This window comes from Melospiza georgiana, chromosome 2, assembly GCF_028018845.1.
Source record: "Melospiza georgiana isolate bMelGeo1 chromosome 2, bMelGeo1.pri, whole genome shotgun sequence".
NCBI classification, from domain to species: domain Eukaryota; kingdom Metazoa; phylum Chordata; class Aves; order Passeriformes; family Passerellidae; genus Melospiza; species Melospiza georgiana.
This window is the reverse complement of record NC_080431.1, coordinates 34,580,911-34,606,379: the sequence shown is the minus strand read 5'-3', so window position 1 is coordinate 34,606,379 and position 25,469 is coordinate 34,580,911. Positions and strand designations below refer to the sequence as shown.

The window sequence follows — 25,469 nt, the reverse complement described above, 5'->3', positions numbered from 1 at the left end:
GCCAGTTCTCCATACTTTTTCCTTAAACATAGCAGATGGTTTAAAGGTCCTGACATTAGCTTCACTGATAAAAATAATAAAAAAATTCATTCTACTGTGCTGATTTCTTCTTCTTTATGCTGGTAGGCAATAATGGCTGTCTGGGAAATATTTAACTGAGAACGATATGAATCATGAATTCCAAGCTTAGTTATGCTATGGCCTACCTGGACCCAAACAATGAATTCAAAAGAGAAAACACTTGAAAGTGAACTCTCTGGTATTTCTTTGTGTTTTGCATGAAAAGTTTAACTCAATTTTCAAATTTTGTCTTAGGAGGTTGTTACACATTTTTAATGTAATGTATGTCTTTCTTGATTCTTGTATTATTGATTTTTATTTCTGACAATTACTTCCAGTCTGAGTTCTGCATAGGAAATCTTTCGTGTGTTTTTACAGAGGATAGATTTAAAACAATTATGCTCTTCTACTTAAAACTTTCACTTTCTCAGACTGAACTTATTTCATGCTTTTGGAATGATTCATGAGCCTCAGTAACCAGATAAAGTCTTCTGATTGATTTAAAAAAGATTTCTATTAAGCTCTTTGCTTTTAATTTTTTTTAGGAATAGAAACTCAATGAGGCTAATTATTGCAATAAAGAGTATCAACATTCAGAGTAGAGCTGCTGTTCAAATTTAACATGCTCCCTTTTCTATGAATTTGAGGTTGTACACTGGGCAGTCTAATTCTGGGTTTCAACAGCTATGTGATAACTGCTGAACACCTCTGTCATCTGTTTGCGAATATTGCTTTTATAATAAAGGATTCATGTTGATACACAAAGTATTCAACTGATGGATTGGATGGCTGTATCCACACTAGGAGGTTGCATGGAGACAATGAAGTGTCCACGTTAGACAAACTACAATTTAAATATTATTTTGTTCTTTACAAGTTGTGGCCCTTGCCAGCTGATACAGGCTAGAGGATATTGTAGATGATATTCTGCAACATTCTCAGGAAAGTAGGGATGATTATGGCTGAGAACTGAGCAACGGCCACAACTTGTTTATTAAATGGTATGGACACCGTTGTGTGGTCGTCAGAATGCAAGTTAATTACACAAGTAAAACTTTGCAAAACCCTGACTTGAGAAAAAATTCCTAGACTCAAAAATTAATTAAGCCTGAAGACAACACCTGTTCCAAGCATTTTTCCTAGGCCATACAAAAATTTCAGGTTTTATTTGTTTTAGGAAAATGCAATTTTCAGTTTCCATGGCTGTCTTTCAAAGTGTTCTGCTTATTATTTGTGCCTACATTAAAATGAGTCCTCAGTGTGTAGACTACTTAATATACCATTGATACAGTTACAGTGCAGCTTTGTCCATATGTGGTAAGTTTTCTTTTAAAGTTAGAAAGGGAAATAATACAAGTGCTTTGTATCAGTGTTGAAATATTAACTTTCCATAGCATTCTATGCATGCTGTCATTGTCTATACTTTCTTATTCTGTCTCATATAAAAATGTAATCATTCCTTTACATGGCCTGCCTTCAAAGCAGAGAAAATACAGTAGCTCTGGATTAAGCTGCAGTCTTTAATATTTTCCTATGATTTCCTGGAAGAAGCAAATTAGTCCTGTACTTACTTTTTTGTTGTTGTTGTTGAATCTCTCAGCATGCTTATTGTTTTGCAGAGAGACTTTCAATAGAGTGTGAGTCAGTTTCAGGAAAAATGAGATTATGCTATATTTTTCATCTGTGAAGTTAAAGATTTTTGTTGAAATCTAAGAATTGCTTGATGTTAATGTATTTCATTTGTGTTTTGGGGGTTTATGAACTGTGAAAGTGCCTGGCAGGGATGCAGCCAGCTGTTTTTTATTCTGTTTTGCTTCTCCGTAGCTTTTTCTGCTATTAAATCAGACTCCTGGAATAAACAGTATCTCAACAGATTGTTTTCAAGGGTTAAGAAAAGGTTCTGTATGTGTTTTGTTCCAGTAGTATGTCATACTAATATATTTGGCTTAATTTTTATAATCTTCATGTTACAGGAAGAAAAATCTGAATAGCAGGGTAGTAATTTCCTACAGAGATATTAACAAAGCAAATTGGTGGTGCTTTAAAGCTAGAAAACTGTATGGAAATAGCAGAATAAAATTAATATATATAGTCTTGCAGATATTGGAGCATTTGGCCTTGAAAAAGTACTGTCTCCATTGAAAGAATTATTCCACTGATGTATTTGGCTGCTGTTAGGATTTTTTTTTTTTTTTTTTTTTTTTTTTTTTTTTGCTACCTTTGTGGTCTCTTCAGATTTGGGTGTTTTTTTGGGTGTTTTTTTGGTTTTGCTTTTGGTTTTGGGGGTGTTCTTGTATTTGATTTTATTTTGTGGAGATGATGGTTTACAATTCTGAGCTAATATGCTAGACCATTTCTGTTAATTCATTCACGTCCAGAAATATTTTGTAGTTCCTACTGACAAAAAGCAGTTCTGACATCGCTCTGCAACTTTGTGAATGTAAGCAGTGGTTGTTTATCCATCTAGTATGCTTGACAGTAAATGTACATAATTTGTGTCTTTCCTGCAGTAGTCTGCATCTACTGTGGACTCTGAAGGTATTGCTGGGCAAATGTTACTGCTTTTAGAGCATTCTCTAGCAATCATTTAATGAAGCAACCAAACAAAATGCTGTGTAATCTGCTAATATCAGCATTTACAATGTAATAAAGTGTTTGAAAATGAATGTCTCATAGTTTTACGTCTAATTAGTTTTTGCTGATTATCACAAAACACTTAAAACTGTAATAACTCAACAGAATAATTGAATAATTGAAAATTAGGCCTCAGTGTCCAAATTACATAGGTGAAATTATGTTCTCTTGGATCGTATATTGCTCTGAATTCTCTTGATAGAATATATTTATCTGCTGTAATAGCTGGCCCTCATTTCAAAAGTCCTGACTCAATGCTGCTTGCAAGCTGTAAATCAGAGAAAAGTGATCTGGTAAAAGAGACAGTGACTCAATGAAATAACAGAAGTAGCAAGAGAGTGAAAGCAGATGGGTTTTATTATTGAGAATATGTTTTATCTCAAGATATGGTGAGCTACTGCAACCTGTATTTTTTGCCACATATGATTATCCTCTTAGAGCTGAGTATTTGAATGAGGGGTTTTTTTTTGTGTATTTTACAGGGTGTATCCTCACAGTGTTCTGTGAGTATAAATTGGAGAGTAAAGGCTTTTTGTTTAAATTCAGTAAAATATGGCAAAGCAAATACTACTTTCTTTCAAATTGTGCTGGTTTTGCAAGTTAAGGGAAGGAAATTAGGAAATTTACCTTAACAAACAATTCAATTTATGATTTTTCAGGTCAAAAAGACCTATGAAAAGGTTAATTCCAGATAAGTAGGGCTGAAATTTAGGCAGGAACACAAATGAGTCTCTGGGATTTCGTAGTATATGTAATCTACTCTGCCAACACTTACATTTTAATTAGTTAGGCAATGGGTCTTCTCAAAATTATTCATCAAGTGAATTATTAATTCTATATCTAATCTGGCCAGCTAGTAACCCTAATTTATGTTGATTTAGTGATATGTACCAAGTAGTGCATAGTTGAGATTTGGCTTGTGAAGTAGGAACACAACAGTGAGAGTGTGTTCTAAAGGAATAAGAAGAAGCTGTTGGAATTCTAGCTTTCATTAATGCTATAGTAGAACAGGACTGATGGTTTATAGCAAAACTGTTTTAAAACAATAGAAGTATACTGAAGAATATCAGAGGCTGGCCAATATACAGCCTTTGATATACGATGCAATTGTTTATAATTTGCATGAAATTTTCATAAATGCTCTTTTATGCATGCATAGTGTCTTGAGGTTCTGGCCTAGAGCCTTTTCTTATTTGTGGGGAAAAAAAAAAAAAAAGAAAAATATGTCTGAATTTGGATATCAACATCAGGCATTGAAAGTAAATGCTCTGTGGAATGAGGTTCATGCCAGGAGGAATGTCATGTGGCTCACAGGGAATTTTTAAAATTATATTATCTTTGTACTGTTATCTTTTATTCACCAACATACAGAGGGCTCTTATAGAATGTGAAACTTGCACAGCCTACTGACCAGATAGGGGTATCTGCTGTGATCAATGCCATTCTTCAGGATTCTGTTCGTCTTCCTTAAAGGGTAGATGGACCTCCTCTAACCCTGAAAAAAAAAAAAAAAGAAAATCCAAAAATCTAAGAACCGAAAACCAAGAAGGTGAGAATCTAAATTAAAATTTTCAATAGGAAACTTTCTGCATGTGTGAAGTTGTCTTACCCAGAAGAGCTTTGTGACAACCACAAAGTTCTGCAACTGCAGACACAAAAATAAGATGTCTCTCTGTGCAGCAGTCCTGGAAAGCCCATTTTTGCAATCATTCTCAAAGATTGCTGAACACACATGGACCACGAGGGTGGTGTCCTTAAAAAAATACTCATTAATGTGAATGCCTAATGTTAGGGCTTGTCAAACCTGATGCAACATCATGTTCCCAGGTTCAGTCAGTACCAAGGCTGAGCATGTATTCCCAATAAGGAAATGTGTATAAACACACAACAGGGCTATATGCAACATGTCAACATAGATGGCAAACGCTGTGATCATGCAGACACAAATTGCACCAACTACCTCATTCTCTTCACCTGGCTGACTGGTCAGGACGAAAACCAGCTAATGAAAAATGCATACATACATATATATATATATATATATATATATATATATATATATATATATATGTATGTATATGTATGTATATATATACACACTGTGAATAAATAATATATATATATTTATATATACATATATTTATGCATAATATATATTTTTATATATTTATATATTTATATTTATATGTAGTATATATTCATCCACACATACACAATATTCCTTCAATAACTAGCCCTTTGGACACCTATCTTGTCCATGAACTGAAATCTGATGTCCCCAGTTGCTGGCACTTGAGCATGCTATCCCACTTCCAGGCTTACTGTCTGACTCCTCCTGGGGCAGATGCCCTTTGCCCATCCATACCTGCAGGCACACAGACTAGAGATCCTTTTGGCAACTACCCCTAGGCATTCAACATCTACCATCAGTCTGGGATCCTCTGGTCTCAGGTGGCCTCCCATACTGCCATGAATGTGCAAATGGCCTCCTGGCACTTCTACTAACCCACTCATTGACCCTCTGACCTGTCCAGTATCTCACCCCAAATAACACTTAGAGAGGGAGACAAATGGAGTACAGAGCAGGCTGTGCATGTCATATATAGAGCATAGATAGTTAAATGTACTGATGAGATCCTGTTTAAAATTAACAGGCCCTTTTAATCTCTTGGTCCCTTTATTTTGCCATGTTTGCTCCTCCTCAGAACCCCTTGATCTCTATGTTTCCCCATCTTTGGTTCTGCCTCTAAGCATCTCATATTAAGCTTTGTGCAATCTCAATAGGCTCTTCCCCTGCATCCTAGAAGTGTTTCACATTTCTTAGGAAATAACTCCTTCAGTATAAGAAGTGATCCATGGAGATCTTTCCCCATAGAGTCTGGAAGACAGATAAACCCCAGCCCATTAAGTTAAGATTTTTATGGGATGGCTGGGATGGGGGCTCATCTCTCTCTGGCTGATTTTGGTTCCCCTCCAGACATTGGAACAGGTGTGCTCCTTCATATTGGCAGACATGATAATTTAATCACTTGTTCTAAACAGTACAGTCTTTAAACAATGATCTAAGAGAAAAAGATGTTGCTTTTTTCTTTCTTTCCTCCCTGACTGCTCCGGCTGTTTGTCTCTGCATGGACATGTGTAGGATGGCCTTGGGACACCTGGCGCTTCAAAAGATGAGTCTGGACTCTTCAGATTTTCAATCTTCGAATTGTTTATTATTTCTTATCTACAAAATTTTCTTTCAGCCCAACAGAGGTCTGACCAGCAAGGCAGCCAAGGACACTCTGACCTCCCACTGGGCGGTCGTCTATTTTTATACTAAAAACTACGTACATCATATTTACCTTTATTTCCCAACACCTTTCACCCATATTAGCAAGTGCACCTTCACCAAGGACCAACCCCAAAGTGCCAATATCACCACAGAAAATGGATGACAAGAAGAAGAAAGAAGAGGGACAAGACACGCCCTGATCCCCCCATCTTGTCTCCCCCCTGTACCAAAATCCCAAAATCTATATTTCACCCTGTAGATACTTCATTCTTACACCATTCGTTCCCAAGTGACTCTCTTGTCCTCAAACAGGTGGCACATCCCTTGCAGGGTCAAAGTCCAACCACCAGGCGCTTCTGGCAACATTCCAGGATTTCTGAGCCCCCCAAGGGTTGTCTCGGTAACTCTGGACATCCAGAGTGATGTGCTGAGTTCCCACACTCCCAAATAATATTTTGTGATTGAAGTGCAAGTTGAGAAATCCTAGTTCAGCTTATTCTAGCGAGGGTGTCTCTACATCAAAACTACAGGATCTTTGAGGAGGAAGAATTTTATTCTTCAGTTAATATAACTTTCAGGTGTTTAAGATGTTACAAATCTCAGATTTCTCTTTAGTACTTTGGGTCCATGAAATATTAAGAATTAATTCTTCACTGATACATTTTTGTAAGAATATCTTGAGAACATGTCTTTTTAAATGGAACTAGATTATAGTATAAAATTTAGGGTAATAGGAAAAAATATGGATAGGATTCACTGAACTGGGTGTGGGTTTCAGCCTGAGCCTCTCATTTTTTGCATGAAAACCTTAATAAATAAGTTATGATATGAAAGAAAGTGATATCTGTTCTTCTATTGACAGAGTTTTAACATAGGGTGAGGCACGTAAAAGCTTGATTTCTGAGCTGTATCTTCTTTCCTAGGGCTGTGTTTGTAAAAAAATCTTTGCCTCTTGGGGACATTTGCCTCTTGGGGTGGATGTCCCTTCCCTGGAATTGTTCAAGTCCAGGTTGGGTAGGGTTCTGAGCAACTTGTTCTGGTGAAAGGTGTCACAGCCCATGGCAGGACTGGAACTAACTGATCTGTGAGGTCCCTCCCAGCCCAAACTATTCTATGATTCTGTGATTAGAGGGTTATTTTTTTTCCAGGCTGGAGCATGAGCGTTGGCAGCCCCTGGTATTGCACTGTAGTGCACCAGCTCACATTAGAACTGCTCTGCTTTCTTTGCAATTTATGGAGCGGTATAGCCCGGCCCTGCCTGCAAAAGAACACTACAGTAAAAGAAAAAAAATCAAATTTCATTATATGTGGTGGATTGAAGCTCTATTATTAGAAACACAACTGTATTTTACTAACATTTATACTGTGCATATCCAGTTGATTGTATGTAAAAGTCTTGACCTGAACAACTTCTAGGACTGTAAATTATTACACATTCAATTTTTGAAAGATATAAAGAGAAATGGGAACACTGAACTCTTGAAAATAAACCTCAGACTTAACATTTTTATATATTGTGTCTTATATTTTATCAAAGGCATTCTATATTTTTTGACATTAATACTTGATCTCTTAGTGATTCCTGTTTCTACATGAATTTACATTACAAAACTATGCAGAAATGAACACATTGCAATAATGAAATCCGTGTCAGGTTAAGTACAATATATAAGTTTTACTAGCATTTGAAAGAAAATTCAGACTGCATCTGTCATATATTATCTCCAGAGAAGTTAGGACATGCAGATATGTAATTGGATTACAAGAAATTGAAGAACACCCAAAGTGCCTTGCAAAGAGTACATCATATTTATGCTTGACTTCAACAATGATTTTTTTTTTGTATGAAAGTTTTTAGTGGTAGAAATTCATACTTCTAATAAAATGAAAAATGTATAACTGCATTGAATAGGAGTTTGCAGTATTTCCCCAATTAGATGCTCTGTATGAGAGAAAATAAAATACAATAAATATGGCTCATCTCAAAGGAATTCAATATATTTTTGTATTTCTTTAGAATGCTGATTCATCTATTTCTGATGTTGGATTGTTGGCACACTTTGTGTGAAATATTTTTGATACAAAGAAAAGAACTGAAAGCTTACTGTCACTGTGCTAAAAATGCATAAAGACTTGTCATAACAATTTGTATTAAGTGTAAGGAAAATGAATTTAACAAATAGCTTTTTAATTTACTCTCAAAAATTTTAAAATAATTTCTCTGTACCTTTGAAACAGTAGGAAGACTGACATCAAATGGCTGACATTTGTTTTCTTTCCTTCCTTGCTGATTTATCCCTCCACCAGACTTTCAAGGATGAAATTATCACACCCTCTTGAAAGGACTTAGTTCCTATCACTTCATGGCTACAGTTTTTGAAGTTAATTTCTAAGGTTTCTAATTTTCACTTTGCTGTTTTAAATGTCTGCCTCCTCCCTCCATTTTCTGCAGGAAAGCAGTTTGTGCCACAATGAGCTTTTAGTGAAAGAATCCACGCAGAAAAAAAATTTAACCTTCTTTGGAATATGTGGCACCATATTATGCTCTTCCAAAATCAGTAATGCAGATGTCCATACATCCCTGCATGATTTGTTTTAGGGTGAGGTCAGGCTTTTGAATGTTCTTGTTTCTTTCCATTGACTCTAAAAGCTCTAGTGACTCTGAAAGGTAACTAGTGCCACATAAATAGCCTGGAGGCGTTTAAGTTGAATACAAATGTCATACAGTGAGGGGAAAATAAAAAGTAAACTTGCACAAGTTTTTTTGTTGTTGGTTTGGTTGCGGTTGTTTGGCAGGCCGGTTGGTTGGTGGGTTGGGATTTTTTGCAAAACCATGTATCAGCAAAGAATCTGACTTTTGACTTCAACAAACATCTTACAGATAACTTTAGGCTGAGATGAATTACCCACTGGACTTGCCTGCCTTTCTGCAGAGACAGATGCCTAAATTTAGATTTCTAGAGCTACATGAAGTGAGTCCCACCCTAAGAGCTGAAAAGATGTGTAAGCAGTTTCTCTGACTTGTGGGATCCCTCAGCCTTCACCTTATTCATTAGTCTAAGCCTACCCTTGGACATCTCTTAAGAGCTCAGATAATGTATTTCCAAGATGGTAGTTCTTGTAAATGTTACCCATTTTCTTCTTGTTTTAGGTGTTTTTTAAATAACCAGCTACATGAGGATTTCTGAGTTCTAAATAAGAGAAATATGCATTAGATTTGTGTGTTAATGAATAGTCTTGCTGGATTGAGCCTGTTTTTATGCACTGTTCATGGAGATTTTAGGGTTTCCATTGATATCTTCCCTGTAGGGATGAGAGAAGATGGGTGACTATGAAACAAACACACAATGGCAATATTTAATAACTGTGAGCACATGTGCTAACACAATACAATGCACTGATGAAAAAGTACTCTGATTTCCACAGTAATCAAAACTGTCTGTAATCTATGCAATATTCATTTCACTTTAAAAAGAAAATGGTCCTTTTATGTCTTCAGATAACCTAAACAATAAAATAGTTATTAAAATGGAAATCCTGAGTTTGCATGTGCATATAAAAGGACTCAGAAAAGACAGACTAATATACCTGGAAATTTTGTGTGTGCTAGCTATAGGAATATGTGTGACTTTATAAATATTTATACATGGTTCAAAGCCATCTGTCAACAATTAAAATATATGTCACGTTTAATAACATAGTCTGCATAGATTAGGATTACTATAATTAGACTTTTGCGCACATATTACAGCTGCAAAATGTATGAGCCAGGCTTTCTCAGGAATTTCAAAAAAGGCTTCTTCTATTTTATAATATTCTCCATGGTACTTGATTGCATCTGAATAAGTAATGCTGCAGAGAAATAGCATAGGCAGCTACTTGAACTTGAAGATAGCTTTTCCGAGAAAAGTTGTAATCTTATCACACATACAAAGACCCAATGGGATCTAAAGAATTGTTCTAGCAAATCTTTCTGAGAAGACTCTGATTGTAAATGGTTCACTTCTTTATGCACCGAGAAACCTATTCTCAAGTAATGTACATGTCTGCTCCTTGACCACTTTCATATTTCAAGGATGCCTTAATTCTCTTGAAGATTTTGAAAAACAGGCATGATGCATTTTGACAAGACTAGGCAATGGGAACTATTTTAAGAATAGTTTGGAGGCAAAGAAGATTTAAAAACACAGTCCTTCATATATTGTAAGTCTCAATTTATGCAAAGCAGCCTTACTACACGAATATAACCAGAGAAGTGTAGTTATACAGAAATCATGAAAAGAAATGACAACTTGAGAATGGGGACAAGGAGCAAATTCTCTGGCAGGAAGGCCTTGTTTTAACCTCATTAAGAATTCACTTGTATTCTGGAGAGTGCTGGCCCACAATCTCAGTGACTGGAGAACTTTCAGTGTAAGACTTAAGTGTGGCATAAATTATGTAATAGAGTTTATACTGGCATTCTGTCTGAAGGATATATTCTGAAAATTAAAAGAGTATGTATTGGACCTTAAGAAAAACTTGGTAAATAATGCAGAAGATTCTGGATCCATGCTTTTTCTGTGGTATGCTTTGTGGCAATCTCTTATTCTAGGATGGGGCCAAACAAAGTCACAGATAAGGAGTGGAGGTATGCTTTTGTGATTGATACTTGGTCTAACTAATATAAGGAGATTCCTGGCTGTAAGTTATATTAGTTATATTAAGGTTCTGCATAATATCTTTTGTATTGCAGGGGAGGGGGAAGGAGAGATGGGACATGACAATATATCTGCACAGAGAATCCCTCCCCACAAAAGCTGTTCCACAGAAAACATTGCTATGGTCCGTTATGAGAGAAATGAATACTGAGTTCTGCATTAAATTTTATAGGTGTCTACTGTCATATCATATTCTAGATCAATTTAGAATGCTCTGATTTAAGGGAAAAGTACATATGTAGCTGCTGAAGAGGGAAATCTATTTTTAATGTTTCAATTTTTTGAGTATATGGGACCATTTTTCACTTGCATTATCTACAGAGCAATGCCTAATGCAAAAGTAAAAGCTTCCTTCTATTTTATATTTGTATTTAATTTCCTTTCAATTGTTGCTAGAAGCATACTAGTTTTATGAAGTCACACAATATTGGCTTTGCTGTCAGCTTAATCTTCATGAATTTTACACAGCAGATGTTGCTTTTCCTCACTCACTCCAGTCCACTGATGGGAGGGCTAGAAATGTCACCAAGCAGAAGAGAAAAGTAGCTTTATCATGCTGCTGCTGGATAAAGGAAAGCAGTGTGTCAGTCAGCACTGCTGGTGGGTCCCCTCCACTGACTGTCTGCTGAATTCTCTGAAATCAGTTCACTGGATAAATCATCAAATTATTCACTCAAAATAGGGTAGCAAAAGAAATGTACCTCTAACAGTATAGGCACAATTTTGCTCATGATGGCATCACAGATTATTTCAATGCAGCTTGTCCTATAATGTCTTCTGAATGGCCCTCCAGAAGAAATGTCAAGTAGCATATTCTTATAAAGTGAAAAGTGTTCCAGAAGGTCCTTCTTCTAAATGGCTCAATATTATGCCCTTTCACTTGCAGATCTGTGAAGTATAAGAAGAAATCAAAACCTGAAATAGCCTGTCTGTGATTTTCATTATCTATAATGAAGCTTAATTTACTTCAGCTCTAACATCAAACTTCTGTTTCCACTGATAATGAGAAGAAACTAGGGTTTACAGATTATTAACTGTTAAGTAAAAAGCCGTGTCAAGGGAGTAAAACAAAGCTTATGTCTTAGTTTTGTAGACATAAGCTCCAAATTGCCACAGACTGGAAATACACAGGTGGAAAATTGATGTATTATAGATAATTTGCTCTAGAACCCATTTATAGCTTATTGTTCAGTATCAATTTAATAAAAACATGTTGAACCATGGAACAAACTTTATTCTTAAAAAATAAAATTAAACATTTACATTTTGCTAATGCCATGATTTTTATGTCCAAGTAACAGCCAGACTAATAACAGATTGATGTTACCATCAGTACAAATCAGTGTATGATAATGAGTAATGATCGTGTACTCATGTCCGTAATGTCTGCATATATTAATCTTGCAGGTTGATGAATTCTCTTCTGTGGGGGTATTAGTTGTTGGGTTTTTTTGGATTTGGATTGAAGGTATTTGAGATAATAATTTATGTTTGAATTTAACTGTTTATTATTTTTTTATTAGTAAAATAGTTTTACTATTGTGAGTTTGGTAGTTTTTCATTAGAAGGCACAAAATGGTTAATCTTTTGTTACAAGGTTTTTTAAGACTAAACTTTTTAATTAAGAATGGACACTTAGATTATTTTCTTTTTTAACTCAATAACTGGTTTCAAAGCTTGCAATGCAGACTTTTCTGCTTAATTACAAAATGCTGCTCAAATTTATGAGAAGAATCATGAAGAAGAAACTTAGGATGACACTTTGTGTTTTCTATTTTATTTCTGGTTACAACATATAAAAAACTTAAAACTTAACTTTTTTACCAAGTGATAAACTTACAGTACTCTCTATAATTTATTTCACACTTTTTTGGATTCTAGTCTATCTTGAAGTCTAGGAAATGTTCTCTATGAATGAGGGTCAAAGTCAGTGCTCCCGTGGGGGTCAGGGTTACTTCAGAGCAGACAGAGAAATATTCCTGGTGCCCTGGGTTTCCACAGTCTTCTGTTGCACAGCTTCACTGGTATGTGTTGGTTTCCTATTTTATTTGAAAAACTGCATCCTGCATAATGATAGTCATGAGGTTATTGAAACTGGCTGTAATTCTGGTTAATTCTGCATGTTTTTCCAAGTTCTAGCTGGTATCACTGAAAATGTTTGGTTTGAAACTTTCTTTGAGAAAATTTGATTCTTAAGTTGTAATCAGCATTTTTCCTCACAAATAATTTGATTATTTTTGCTGTTTATATAGAGAGGGAACATACAGAAAAACAGTGAATTTTATATCGATAGCATTTAGATAGATGGTTAGTATCCCACTGTGCTTTTATCCAGTTGTGCATTGTTGTGCTATGAGCTGTGTTGTTACCAAACAAACAAAAATTGCACTGCCTGGCTAAAAGAATTAAGAATCCTCTTGATAAACATTTTTTAGTTACTTCTTTTCTATATTATTTTCTTTTCTGGAATCTTTGGATTCCAGCCTTTGCTTAGCTGAATAACTCCCAGTTTTGACTAGGATTATGGTTCAATTGCATGTGCTCAGATGCCTGGAACCATTCCAGGTGCTCGATGTTCCTTGGCCTCCAGCAGTTGCTTGATGTCTTCTGCAAATTCTCTATCACTCCTGTCTCTCTGCACCAGATACTCTAGGTCATATCAAAAAGCACTAAACAATGATCTTCACAAAACTGAATCAAACTTCTAACTACTGAGGACTTTAGACACATCACTTACATAAAAACATGTCAATTTTTTGACATCTACACTCAGGTATATGATTCTGAAGCCCAACCCCACCCAAAATCCTGGCTCTGTTTGTTCAAATGAGTTTTATCTGATCACAGTGTGCCATGTTATTTAAATCAAATCCTTCTTCTTTTTTTTTGGTTATACCTCATTAATCACTCATTAAAGCACTCAATATTAAGCTGTCTAGTGATTCACATATCCTGTTCTGGAAGGACATAATTTCACTCTACTATTAGGACCAAAGAAAACTGTCTAATATATGTCATAAATGTCTCTCTATATCATCCCTTGCCAAGGAAGAAAGGTCCAAAAATTCAGATAAGGAGAAGGTAAAGGATAAAGTTATTTGAAAATTATATGAAAAATTACTTGTAATATCTACTGGAAGGGGTTATAACCAATAACCTTCAAATAACTAAGAGGAAACAGATGAACAGAAAAGAATAGTGACAAAAAAACCAAACAAGCATATGCATGGATGAGTGAAACAGGCAAAGAATATTAGTCTCTAAACATTAATCATATGAAATGTGACTTTTTTCTGTTATTTCAGCTACTAGACAGAAATAAGAGTACCTTCTATGGTTCTGGGGTTTAGTTTTGCTCTCATTTGTTATCTCAGAAATGTCTAACTCTTTCTAACTAATTTTCTTAATTTTCTGAGGCTGATTTAAACCTGCAGTGAAATGTTGGCAAGACATGCATTTTTATGGATGGAAATTTGTAAATATTTTTAAACAAATCAAGTTGATAGTGTGCATAACTGTGGTGGCAGGGATTGCACCAAGGGATAAGAGCCAAGCTTTTGCTCTTGTACTCACTCTGAACCAGTAACAACTGGAAAGAAAAGTAATTTTTCACGACAGAACTCAAGTGAGAACCTGAGTTGGTGGGTTTGATGTAAAATGCAATCCCAGATACAAAGCAAGATTTCTATACATAAAAAATTGGGAAAAGGGTATTTGTGAATGGACAATTCCATTTAGGAGCTGTATCCATATTACTCAGTAAAAGGAGGAAAAAGGGTGAGAGCACACTGCTCCACATCTCCAGTGATTACAAAGAGCCTCTTAATAAGTGGCTTAGGGAGGACTGGTTGGTGAACAGATGTAAGTTAGAAAGACTGAGAATTCAGCGTCTATCACTGTACCTTATTGCCTGGTTCTCTTTTATTTGGCACTGTAGACATCCCAAAAAACTGGCAGAATAACCATATACAGGCTGCTTACTCAGAACAGTCTGTAGACTATTCTAAGGCTCAAATTGGGGTCAAGCTTTTTTTTTTGGAGAGGGCTAGTTAGGTCAATTCAACTTTGTGATGGTCAGGAAGCATGCTAGGGATGGAATAAAATGTACAGTGTGTGCTTGTGCTTGAACCCATAGTCCCACTGTGAGGAATTGTACCTTCAATGAAAATTGCTAGTCATTGCTACCTGATTTAGCAATTAGCTTTCTTTGAAAATTTTGTTCTCTTACTAAGTGGTTTTGAATGCTACATAAATAACTACTGAGAAGGATTTTGAAGTAGTTGTGTAATAATAAGCTGGGGTGATTTTTATTTTTGCTATTCAGGCAGCAACTGATTTGATCCTGAGGTAGTAAAGGTATGTCACAAAAGCACAAAGAGTAGGTTGAAGGTGTGTTGTGCAGTGCTGGTGCTCAGCCACCTTTCTAATTTTTGCAGTTCAGTAAGCAGAATGAATGTCTATTTCTTTCTTTGCTCAGCTGAGTTAGCTTAGACTCGAGAGAAGTATTGTGTTACTTCCATCAGAAATTCAGGCTACTGGTGATTTTATGGAGAAGAATGAGTTTTCAGGCTTGAAACATAGAGTTGTAGCTCTGGATCTAGGCAGGAAACAGTGGGTTTGACATAGCAATGTATGCATTGCTTGTACTTGGTATCATCTCAAAGGTATAAAGGTTATAGCTGATTAGAAATCTCATCCTCTCTGAGAAAATATTATCAAAAATAAAGAAAAGAGGTGATGTACTTATGTATTTCATACAAAAATACATATTTTTTGTGTGAAGTACATAACTACATAATTTTTTTTTAATAATTTTTTTTTCAATTAAAAAAAATCCCCACAGGGCACTCACTATTCATAAGGGACTATGAATTCTCATACTAGTGATCTAAATACCAGTCTCCAATATAAGCTGGATTTCTAATTTGGAATGCATAGTTTTGTTAAGGAAATGAAACCCTACAGGACATTCTGGCCTACAGGTGTATGAATAATTTTTTTTTAGAGATCACCAAAGGAAATTCTGATTTCTAAGTATTCGGATATGTAATGATAAGCAGAGGTAAAAAAAATAGCAGTTTTTTCCTCTCATTTGAAAGAGTTCAAGGAAGCAAGACTTCTAGAAATAATTCTTCTGGATTTGACTTGATTAGCTAAATTGGATTCACTGCTGAGCTCCTTTAAGATACTCTCCAAAAGTACTTATGATGTGCACATAAATGAAAGAGAGGAAATTCTGTGACTGAGCTTAGTTCACACTGAACTGCAAGAGAGCATCAAGATATTTTCATTGAAATACAATACAATAAAATGTATAGACAATCCATATTTCCCATTAAGGTCTATGATGTAGAATAAGTGAATAGGATACTAGATTTTTGAATCACATCAGTTTCAATCATGTAAACATTTTATTGCAAAAATTTTATTGCCTTTCAGTGTTCATCATTCATTAGACATTGTCCTTGTTTCAGAAGGGGTAGAGTTAATTTTCTCCCTAGCAGCTGGTATTATGCTGTATTTTGGATTTAGGGCAAGAATAATGTTAATAATACAGCAACATTTTAATTGCTGTTGAGCAGTGCTTACTCTGTCAAGGACTTTTTGTCTTCTCTTGCTGCCCTGCCAGCGAGCAGGGCTGGAGGTGTGCAAGAAGATGGGCCCAAATGATCCAAGAGTTATCCATTACCATACAAAACTACACTAAGAATGTAAACTGGGGAGAGCTGGCTGGTGATCCACTGGTCAGGTCATCAGTCAGTGGGTGGTGAGAAATTCCATTGTGCATCGCTTGTTTTGTACATTCTTTCATCACCCTCACTATTATTATTTGCCATTCCTTTTATGTCCTACTACACTTTTTTTATCCGAACCCATAAGTTTTACCATTTTCCTGATTTTCTCCTCATCCCACTGAGGAGGAGTGAGTGAATGGCTGTCTGGTGTTCCTGCCGAGATAAACAACAGGGATTAAATCACTTGTAACTTCCTGTTAAGCAGAAAAATACAAAACAGAGTATACTCTTGCCATTTTGGATTTACTTATATGAATTTATACATTTTTGAGAGGTAGAAGGGACTATTTCAGTTTTTTACTTTAACCTCACACATACCATGTCCTTGAACTTCTGAAATGATTCACGTTTTAAGACCAAAGTCTATGTGAACCAGGAAAAAAAACAACCAACCAACCAAACAAACAAACAAAAAAAACCAACAAAACCCCCCCAAAAGTCTAAATAAACCAAACCAAACTAAAAAATCCCCCTTACCCCAACTGTTGATTAATACTATTAGTTAGTGATTTTTTTTTTTATATAGATCAATCTGAATGTTTTTAAATGTATGATTCCTGTAGCATAGATTTTTTTTTATTCACTTTGAATGTTTAAATAAAAAAAAAAATTTATTTGCCATTTTCATATGCTTTGGCCTGCCAAATCTGTTAAATCTGTATTTGCCATATAGGCACTTGCAAGGCTTATAAGGCTGGTTAAATCTTGAGATCAAGGGTTTTCTGAGTGTACGAAAGGATGAGCTCTGTGGCTAAAACAAAAGGATTTTTGGTTCCATTTTAATCACTGTAATGGAATTCACTTCTGGGCCATCCTTTCTGAACAAAGACAATGAGAATGGGATTTAGGAGTAATATAACATCCCTAATCTGACTTAGTATTCCTATTTCTGTCCCCAAAGATATCCCATTAAAATCTTTGGCTAGAACACTGCTCTGAGTAATTCATATTCCACTGGCTACACAGGACACCCACAATTAATTTACGAAACAGAATATTTTGTCTTTAATATGCATGTAATACAATATTTAGACTTGCAAATTTACTTTTGTCTGTATTTTATTGTAGTACGTATTTTAAAATTCACTCAATTGCCTCACTTGCCAGATGAGATTTTCTTAGTTTGTCACTTCTTTTTGTTATTTAGTAGTTCTCCAGTTCCCGTGGCAATAAGAGATTTATCATTACCACTTGGTTTTTCATTTTGCTTTGCAGATCATCAATAAAAGTCTCAAATAATCTTGAAATATTACAAGGCCCTATAGGATTGTACAATAATCATACATCCTTAGTGATAATTTTCCTAATTATGCTTATACTCTGAGATTTGTTGAGAAGCTTCAACAACCCTCATAAGATGCCTCTGTAGCTGCTGAAAGCAGTTCATTTTCTTACTGAAATGTTACAGAGCAGAGTCATATATTTACAGAACCTTGCAAGTACTTTAATACAACAATGTAACTTCTGTAATGCAAATATTTCCATTCTAAAATGTGAAATGTCACAAATTTTATTAATGGTTCTTTTTGGTATTATAACCTTGTTCAGAATTGCTTTTGGGTCAAAGAAAGCATTTCACTAAGCCATCAGTACTGGTCCTGAGAGGTATTTTGGCAACTGAGCACTAAAAGATCTAAGGGGGAGGCCAGATTTCCCAAAGCTATGCAGGAAAGCTGTGAAGCTGAAGACTCCCAAGGACCTTTTAGTTGATTTATACCAAATCATTCCCCCATGCACATATATCATAGTAGTGGTGCACAAATTTTCTGGGAAAATAAAACACCACTAGCAGAGGAAATGCTTTTAATACCAAAGTCTTAGTTCAATAAACTTCCATCAACATTAAGAACCAGCAAATCTAGAATATTGGTGTATCTACTGCAGTCTCAGAACAGAGGTGAAATAACCCTTGCCACTCATTCAAATAAACACAGTTGCCAAGAATATTTGCTGCCTCTTTAATTGAAATTGAAAGACAATGACGTATGATTCAGTTCATGGCGTTTGTGGTTTCAGGGTTTTTGAGACAAAAAATTTGATACAATGGAATAAGTTTTAGACAATAGAAGAAAAGAAACTATTACACTACGACACAGCAGGAAAACAGCCATTGTACTTTTTGGAGGGGCAGATAGTATACAGGTAATAACCCTCCTCATCCAGCTGGAAGACCCAGGAAGTATATACAACAGAATTTTCCAGTTAGAACATGTATTTATTTTCCTCTCAAAAAATAGCTTTATAAAAAGTGCAGCAGAAGAGAAAAATTCTTCTAAACAACTTTTATCTTTATTTATAATGTGAATCAATTTAGCTTTGAAGCACTACATGGATTTCTGTTTAATAAAGAATTTATACTAGATCCAAGTCTTGCTTAGTAGAGGACCAGCACTGAGACTTGTGAACTTATATGGAAACAAAATTTCTTCTTGTACATTTAAGGAGACTGAATTGAGAATAACAAAGTCCAAATAACAAATGAGCTTAATCATTATTTAATTTCTACTATTTCAAGCATAGTGAAAAGTTTGAAAAAAGTTAGTGTACTTTTTCAATACTGGACCTACCTTTAAAGCAATTAAGTGGGATCATCTGTATTTTTAGGTTTCTAGTCATAAGTCAATAATGCATAATAATAAGAAAAAAAAGGAAGAAAAAGACAGGAAAGAGAAATAACTAAGTATGCTGAAATTTAAAGATGCAACAAAATATAAAACCTTACTAAGCCAATATATTTGTAAGACTGAGACAGAGATATAGAGGAGGATGCATGTTCTCTGGCTGAAAAAAATGTGTGTTTACATATATATATATATATATATATATATATATATATATATATATATAAACACACACAGATAGGTGTGTATATATATATGTGTGTATATATATATATATATATATATATATATATACAAACACTAGATATATATTGTATATATGGTATATATGTATATGGCATATTGTAGAATATTTGCCAACACATTTTGTTTGAAAAACTGTCTGTCTTGCTGGCAGTTCCTGCCCATGTTTATGCCACAGATCTCAGGAATAGAGTACCTTATCACACAACTGGCCCTGGGAATGTGTCACAATATGAATTGGGGTGAAAAAGTAGTGTGTTTTTTAACTGAGTGTAGTTCATTAAATAGTCTGTGTTTTGGTTCAATAAATACTATTTTTTAGAAATTGGCACGGCTTACACAATGAGCAGGGAGCAGAGCAGCAGTACCAAGGATCTTTTTTTCCTGTTAGCTAAGTAGTTTGTCTTTCAGGTAGCATATAAATGTCTAATAAAACTTCTGAATTAAAAGCGCTGCATAAATTGGCTCTGCTAATTCAGTGGTGAGAGGCATTCTCCTGTTCTTACACAGAGGAGCAAGTGGATTTTATGGAAGCATTGAGATTTATCTGAACGATCTCATTGCAGTAGTGATTAAAATATTTTTTGTTGGGCACTGTACAGCACTTAAGAGATCCTTGTCTGGGAAGTGATTCCATAAGCTGAAAATAAACTCAGTATGTAGGTTGAACATATGAACCCAGTATCTTGTTAAACAACAAAGCAAACACATTTTTGAAGCTATAAAACAACTGAGTCTGTTTCTAACTAATTAATATCTTCCTAAAGAGAAAATACTATCTGATTATTAAATTAAAGAATCTGAGACAGCGAGGTTTTGGCCAGTGTAAAGAAGTCATCCTAGATCGAAGCATGAGTAATGTACAAACCTGTACAAACTGGCATTTTGGATGAGATGAGGTTATAAGAATTATTAACATTTGTAAGAACCTGGGTTTTTATAGGTGATGGTGTTCATATATATCTGACAGATAAACTGAAATGAATCTGAATGGGGAAGAAGGCACTTTGTGTGTATATGACAGTTGTACCACCTCGTATTTAAATAATGTATGACAGCACTTGTACATTTGATAAATGAGAGACATTAACATTATTCAGATAACTGCTCAGCACTGCTCAATAGAGTGGAGAAATGTTTAAACAGATCTCTATTGTTTTCTTATAAAAAATGCAGATATCATTGCAATCTCTACAGTGAGAAATAAAAAGGAGTCAGAGAACAATCTTATTTACTGGAACTGAATAATCTACACTGCTTAGGCCAGTACCAGCTACCCCTTTGTTTTATTTTACCTCACTTTTATTAGTTCAACCCAAGTAATACCTGGATGTCCTTTGGAAACAGTTCTCTCCATGCTAGCCCTGCCTCTGAATGTACTAGTTTGGTCTGCTGTCCCTTGGTCAGGCATTTGATATCATCCCAACAATTTTTTTTTTCAGCTTCTACTACATTTCTGTATGACACACTCAGAGCAGAAAAGGGTGTTTTGGATTCACCAATATGGAACTGCAACACAGCTCTCACACTATTTCAGATATTTCAAATGCAATAAATTCACATAAAACAATAAATGTATCTTAAGTGTCAGTAGATGCCACATGGGCCTTTAAAAGATCCAGATCCAGCTGTTAAGTAGCACAGATGCTGTCTGCTCCTACTGGGCCTATAAGAAAGGGGCAACAAACATTTTAGTGGGGTCTGTTGTGGTAGAAATAAGGGCAATAGTTTTAAACTGAAGGAGGTTTGATTTAGACCACATATAATTAAGAAGTTTTTTGTAGTGAGGGTGGTGAGATGCTGAAACAAGTTTCCCAGGAAAGCAGTAGATGACCCAGCCCTGGAAAGATTTAAAATCAGGTTGGGTTGGGGCTCTGAACAACCTGATCTAGTTGAAGATGTCCTTGCTCATTGCAGGGGAATTTGCACCAGATGGCCTTTAAAGGTCTCTTCCAACCCATACTTTTCTGTGATTCTATGTACTTAACCACTCCACTTGGCCTCTGGGCAAGAAATTGGTGATTTTCTTATATAGTGATAAAGACAATTTGTGGGTTTTAAATTAAAACGAAACAATACATCTCCAAATGCCACTCTTTCAAATCTATCTGTAAGTCAGTGTTAAAGAAAAAAAATTTAAAAATTCAAAATTCTCATTCTGTTGATCCTGAAATTTCCTTTTCAAATCAGGTAATTACTAGGGAGTTATGTGAAATTTTTGGTACTCTCTGAAGCTCTCCACATATACTGCTAACTTGCATACTATATCTTGTCTTCAGCTGTTGCAGGGCAAATCATTTCCAAAATATGACAAATGGGATCTCCAACAAACAGGCAGTGGTGGAGGTGTAGATGAACAAATCAGTGGTGATTGTGATGATGAAGATGGTTGTGGAGGATCTGGAAGTGGAGAATTCAAAAGAGTCCTGAAAATAACAGACCGTAAGTCCATGATTCTGTTTCTTTCATGCATTTTAAGAGTGAATTGGTATGTTTTCCACTAATACATGCCACTATGTTATCTCAGAAAATATGTGAGAAGTTGCCTGTGTAGTGCTGCAAGATTTACAGGAAAAGGCCTACGATTATAGGATTTCTGTGAGCACAGTATCAATGAGTATCAGTTTTATCATAACACATGTTAAAATACACTTGGCCCAATATAGACTTAACACAGTATTTAAGTCAAATAATAGGAATAAAGTGGCATGTCCCTCTGAGTTATTACATTAACGTAAGAGATTTGGCAGTTAAAAAGAGAAACTGAACTAATTTTTGATGGAACTGTGGCAAACCATGAGGTTTAGGGCAGGTAGCTGCATTTCATGGAAATCTATTGGAACCAATGTACTAAAGCACTCAACAATAATGCCACTGCTGTTTCTTATACGTCTTTCCACTTTTCTTAGTCTTGTTTTTGTGTAGTTTGGGGTCTTATTAGGTTGCATTGTATTTTTGTTTTGTTTATTCTCTGAAACACATTTGTAATAATTTTCATTAAAAATCCTGTGGCTATGCACTTGATAGGCATAGAACTCTAACCACAAGCAAAGTAAGTTACTACTGCTCTGAATCAGGACATTTTTCAGCACATATGATTTCTCTTCTTATTTCTCTTCGAGTGTAGAAATATAGGCAGAGATGGTGGCAATGGATAAATATTTTCATCTAAACGCCATTTCTCCATTTTGAATTATTTTTTCTGCATTTTGTGTTATCTGTACTCACTGAATTTGAGGGTGTTGCATGTTTTCAGGCTTAGATGTGAAATCCAGGTTCTTTTTGACTTGACAGTAAAGAGGCAATTAAAAATGTGGCTGTAGAGATCATGTAGTTTCCCATTTCTTTTTGAACTGCTGGAAAAATGTGACAGAACATTCTGGGGTATGCCTTAACAATTCAGTTTGAAACCAGCCTAAGATCTTCTTGCACTGACACTTAATCTATACATTTTCAAGTCCTACTAAAAGTCTAGATGGGATTTTGAGCAATATCTAAAAAAGTTTGGACACTTACTTCCTTAGAGTGCCCTTGGAGGTTTAACTTTAGAGAAAGAAGTTAGGAGTTCAAATATTTAAAACCAGATGTTCTTTGTAATACTGCATATATATCTATTTGATAATGACACACTGTGGTATTGAAGTACTGTAAAATGGTCTTAGAATGTGACTAGAGCTATTAAGAAAGTATTAAATGAAAAAAGAATTTCAAGAACAGTATATTTCATTTCACTCTCTTCTACTGCATTAGAATTTTCTTAATATTGATATATTTACTGCAATCTTTTCAAAATGTCAAAATTATAATTAGCCTTCATATCCTCTTTATCCTACATCTTCTAAATTGCCAGAATTATAAGCTGTGTGCTAGGCATAGTGAAATTTACATGAATTCTGTTTCATTTGAACATTTTCTAAGATATTATAGAACAAAAATATGAACCCATAATTTTTGATATTTTGACTTGTGCATAAATCTTGAGCTACTAGTACCTCCCTTGAGCTACTAGTACCTCCCATGAAATCACAACTTCTCATGTTGTGATTTCATGGATTTAAGCTGGCATGAATTCTCTTTTTGGAATTCAACTTAAAAGTTGTCTTTAATGTGTACCAGAAAGAGTCCTACTTTGTTCTGAGGCATCAGGTATGGGCTGTCCAACAGAACAGTTAAAACATTCAATTTTGTAGAATTTTATTACAATATAGATCAAGATTTTTTTTCAGAAATCACTTGTGTCTTTAAGTATATGTTAAAGTGTATGTTTAAGATAAATGAAACAGCTGCTTGAAAAATTATTCTATTGCATCACTGATATATGAGTAGGACTTTGGGAATTTAAAGTTAGATTTAAAGTGGGAACCAATACATTTTAGTAAGAAAACAAAATTGTCTTCTCAAGATTTAAAATTTTATGTGAGGAACTAGAGTTGAAAAAAAAATAAACATAATTAGAATTTAGGCTTATATTTTTAACATCTATGCATATACTTATGCAACATATATAATTTTGTGTAATTTTCTTAGCTTTGGGTGACTGGTATCAATTAAAAGCATAGTTTTTAAACAGAAGAGATAGAATCACTATGATGACATTGCTTACAGCTACTTGAAAAGTATGTCTGAATTTCAGGCAAGCGTACAAGTTGACCACAGTAATTTTGATCCTCAGCACTACCTTTTCTACAGAGTCATAAAGTCAGTATTATTTTTCCTTATCAAGAAACTTCCTGCATTTGTTTATTTCTGGACAACTTTGCTTTCTCTCATAACCAGCCAGGAAAGAAAGGGGGATTGCTATGTATTTTTTTTTCCATAGTTGAGTCTAGAAGTCCTAGCCATAGCCCAAGCTCTCTTGGTAGCTTCTGCAGACATTTTCACCAAGGAGATAATCCTGTGTGCAACAAATCAATGATCTTAATAAGCTATTAAAGTATGATACAGAACCAGCCCTCCTTATTACATTGCTGTGTATAAAAATAAAGACACATACGGCTTTTTTTTTGATGCTATGTCATTGCCTTTTGGATGTGTGCCTGATACTCAAACCCAGAAGGAACAGAGAGGAAGGGAAGGGATATACTTTTGCCAAACAAACTTTTACCAATTTTATGTGTACATGCAGCTTGTGAAGTGGAAGATTACTTGTTTCCACATTCAGTGTTAGAGATGTAAGAATTTATTTCATTTGGTGTTGAAGACTGACAAATTTGTGGTGACAGCCTTTGGGCTTTAGAAGGCAAATGAAGAGATCTGGTATTTGTAATATAGAAGTAATAGCCTTGCATTACAAAAATGTTTAAAATGTGTTATATTTTGAAAAAATATATATTTTTTTAAAAATCTAGTTTTTCAAAATCTAGATTTCAAATAGTCCAATCAATGTATTATATTTAATGCTTCAAAGTGCTGCAATTGTGCTGACTGGTTTCTCTTTCAAAACTACTTTTAAAATACGGTAAATCGCGCAGCTATTTGAAGAAATGGTACTAGAAAGGATAGTGTACTTTAAATGTATAAAATAAACAGTAGTATAAAGTCTTGACACTTCATTTGCTAGTTTTATTCTCCTCTAACCTGGGAGCTCCCACAGGACTATTTCATGTGCCTCAATGAATTACCTCTTTGAAACCCCCTGCGGAACGCAGCAGTAATAACAACAAATACTTATCACCTACATATTGATTTGGATCTGTTTTCAAATAGCTCTGTGAGGAGGGGCCAATCCCAATATCACTCCATTGAGGTTCTCAATACCATCTATCAAAATTCTCATAATACTTCTATCAAGACCACCGATTCACTGGAAAGTGCTCTACCACTTGTCTGTCTTTCTTTGCTCATTTTAACATGCAGCACACATGTTTCTACACTGCAGCCAGAGCTCTCCTAGTGATCTACCTGATCTCAGGGCTCAAATATGCAGAAATATCGAGGATATCTTTGTGCTTAAGATATATATGGGCAAACCTTGTCTCCCACTTCTTTTTTTTTTTTTTAATTTCACCCGATGTTTATCCTCTTTGAAGAAAGAAGTCTCCTAAATGTTTTATTTCTCAGGCTTCTTAACCTGTGGATTATTAATTTTTTTGTTCAAATCATGCTGGAGAGTTAAAATGCCTTGGAAAAGGCTTTACGTTGT

General features: G+C 35.0%; 1 protein-coding gene across 11 annotated transcripts in view; it reads left to right on the top strand.

Moving 5' to 3' along the window:
* The window catches only part of GPC5 (glypican 5), a 595,034-nt gene that overhangs the window by 289,492 nt on the left and 280,073 nt on the right, over positions 1 to 25,469 (top strand). For all 11 annotated transcript variants that reach the window (XM_058045237.1, XM_058045232.1, XM_058045240.1 and 8 more), the window contains one exon: positions 21,607 to 21,769. In XM_058045237.1, the coding sequence (XP_057901220.1) occupies positions 21,607 to 21,769 (163 nt within the window). The remainder of the gene's footprint in view (positions 1 to 21,606; positions 21,770 to 25,469) is intronic.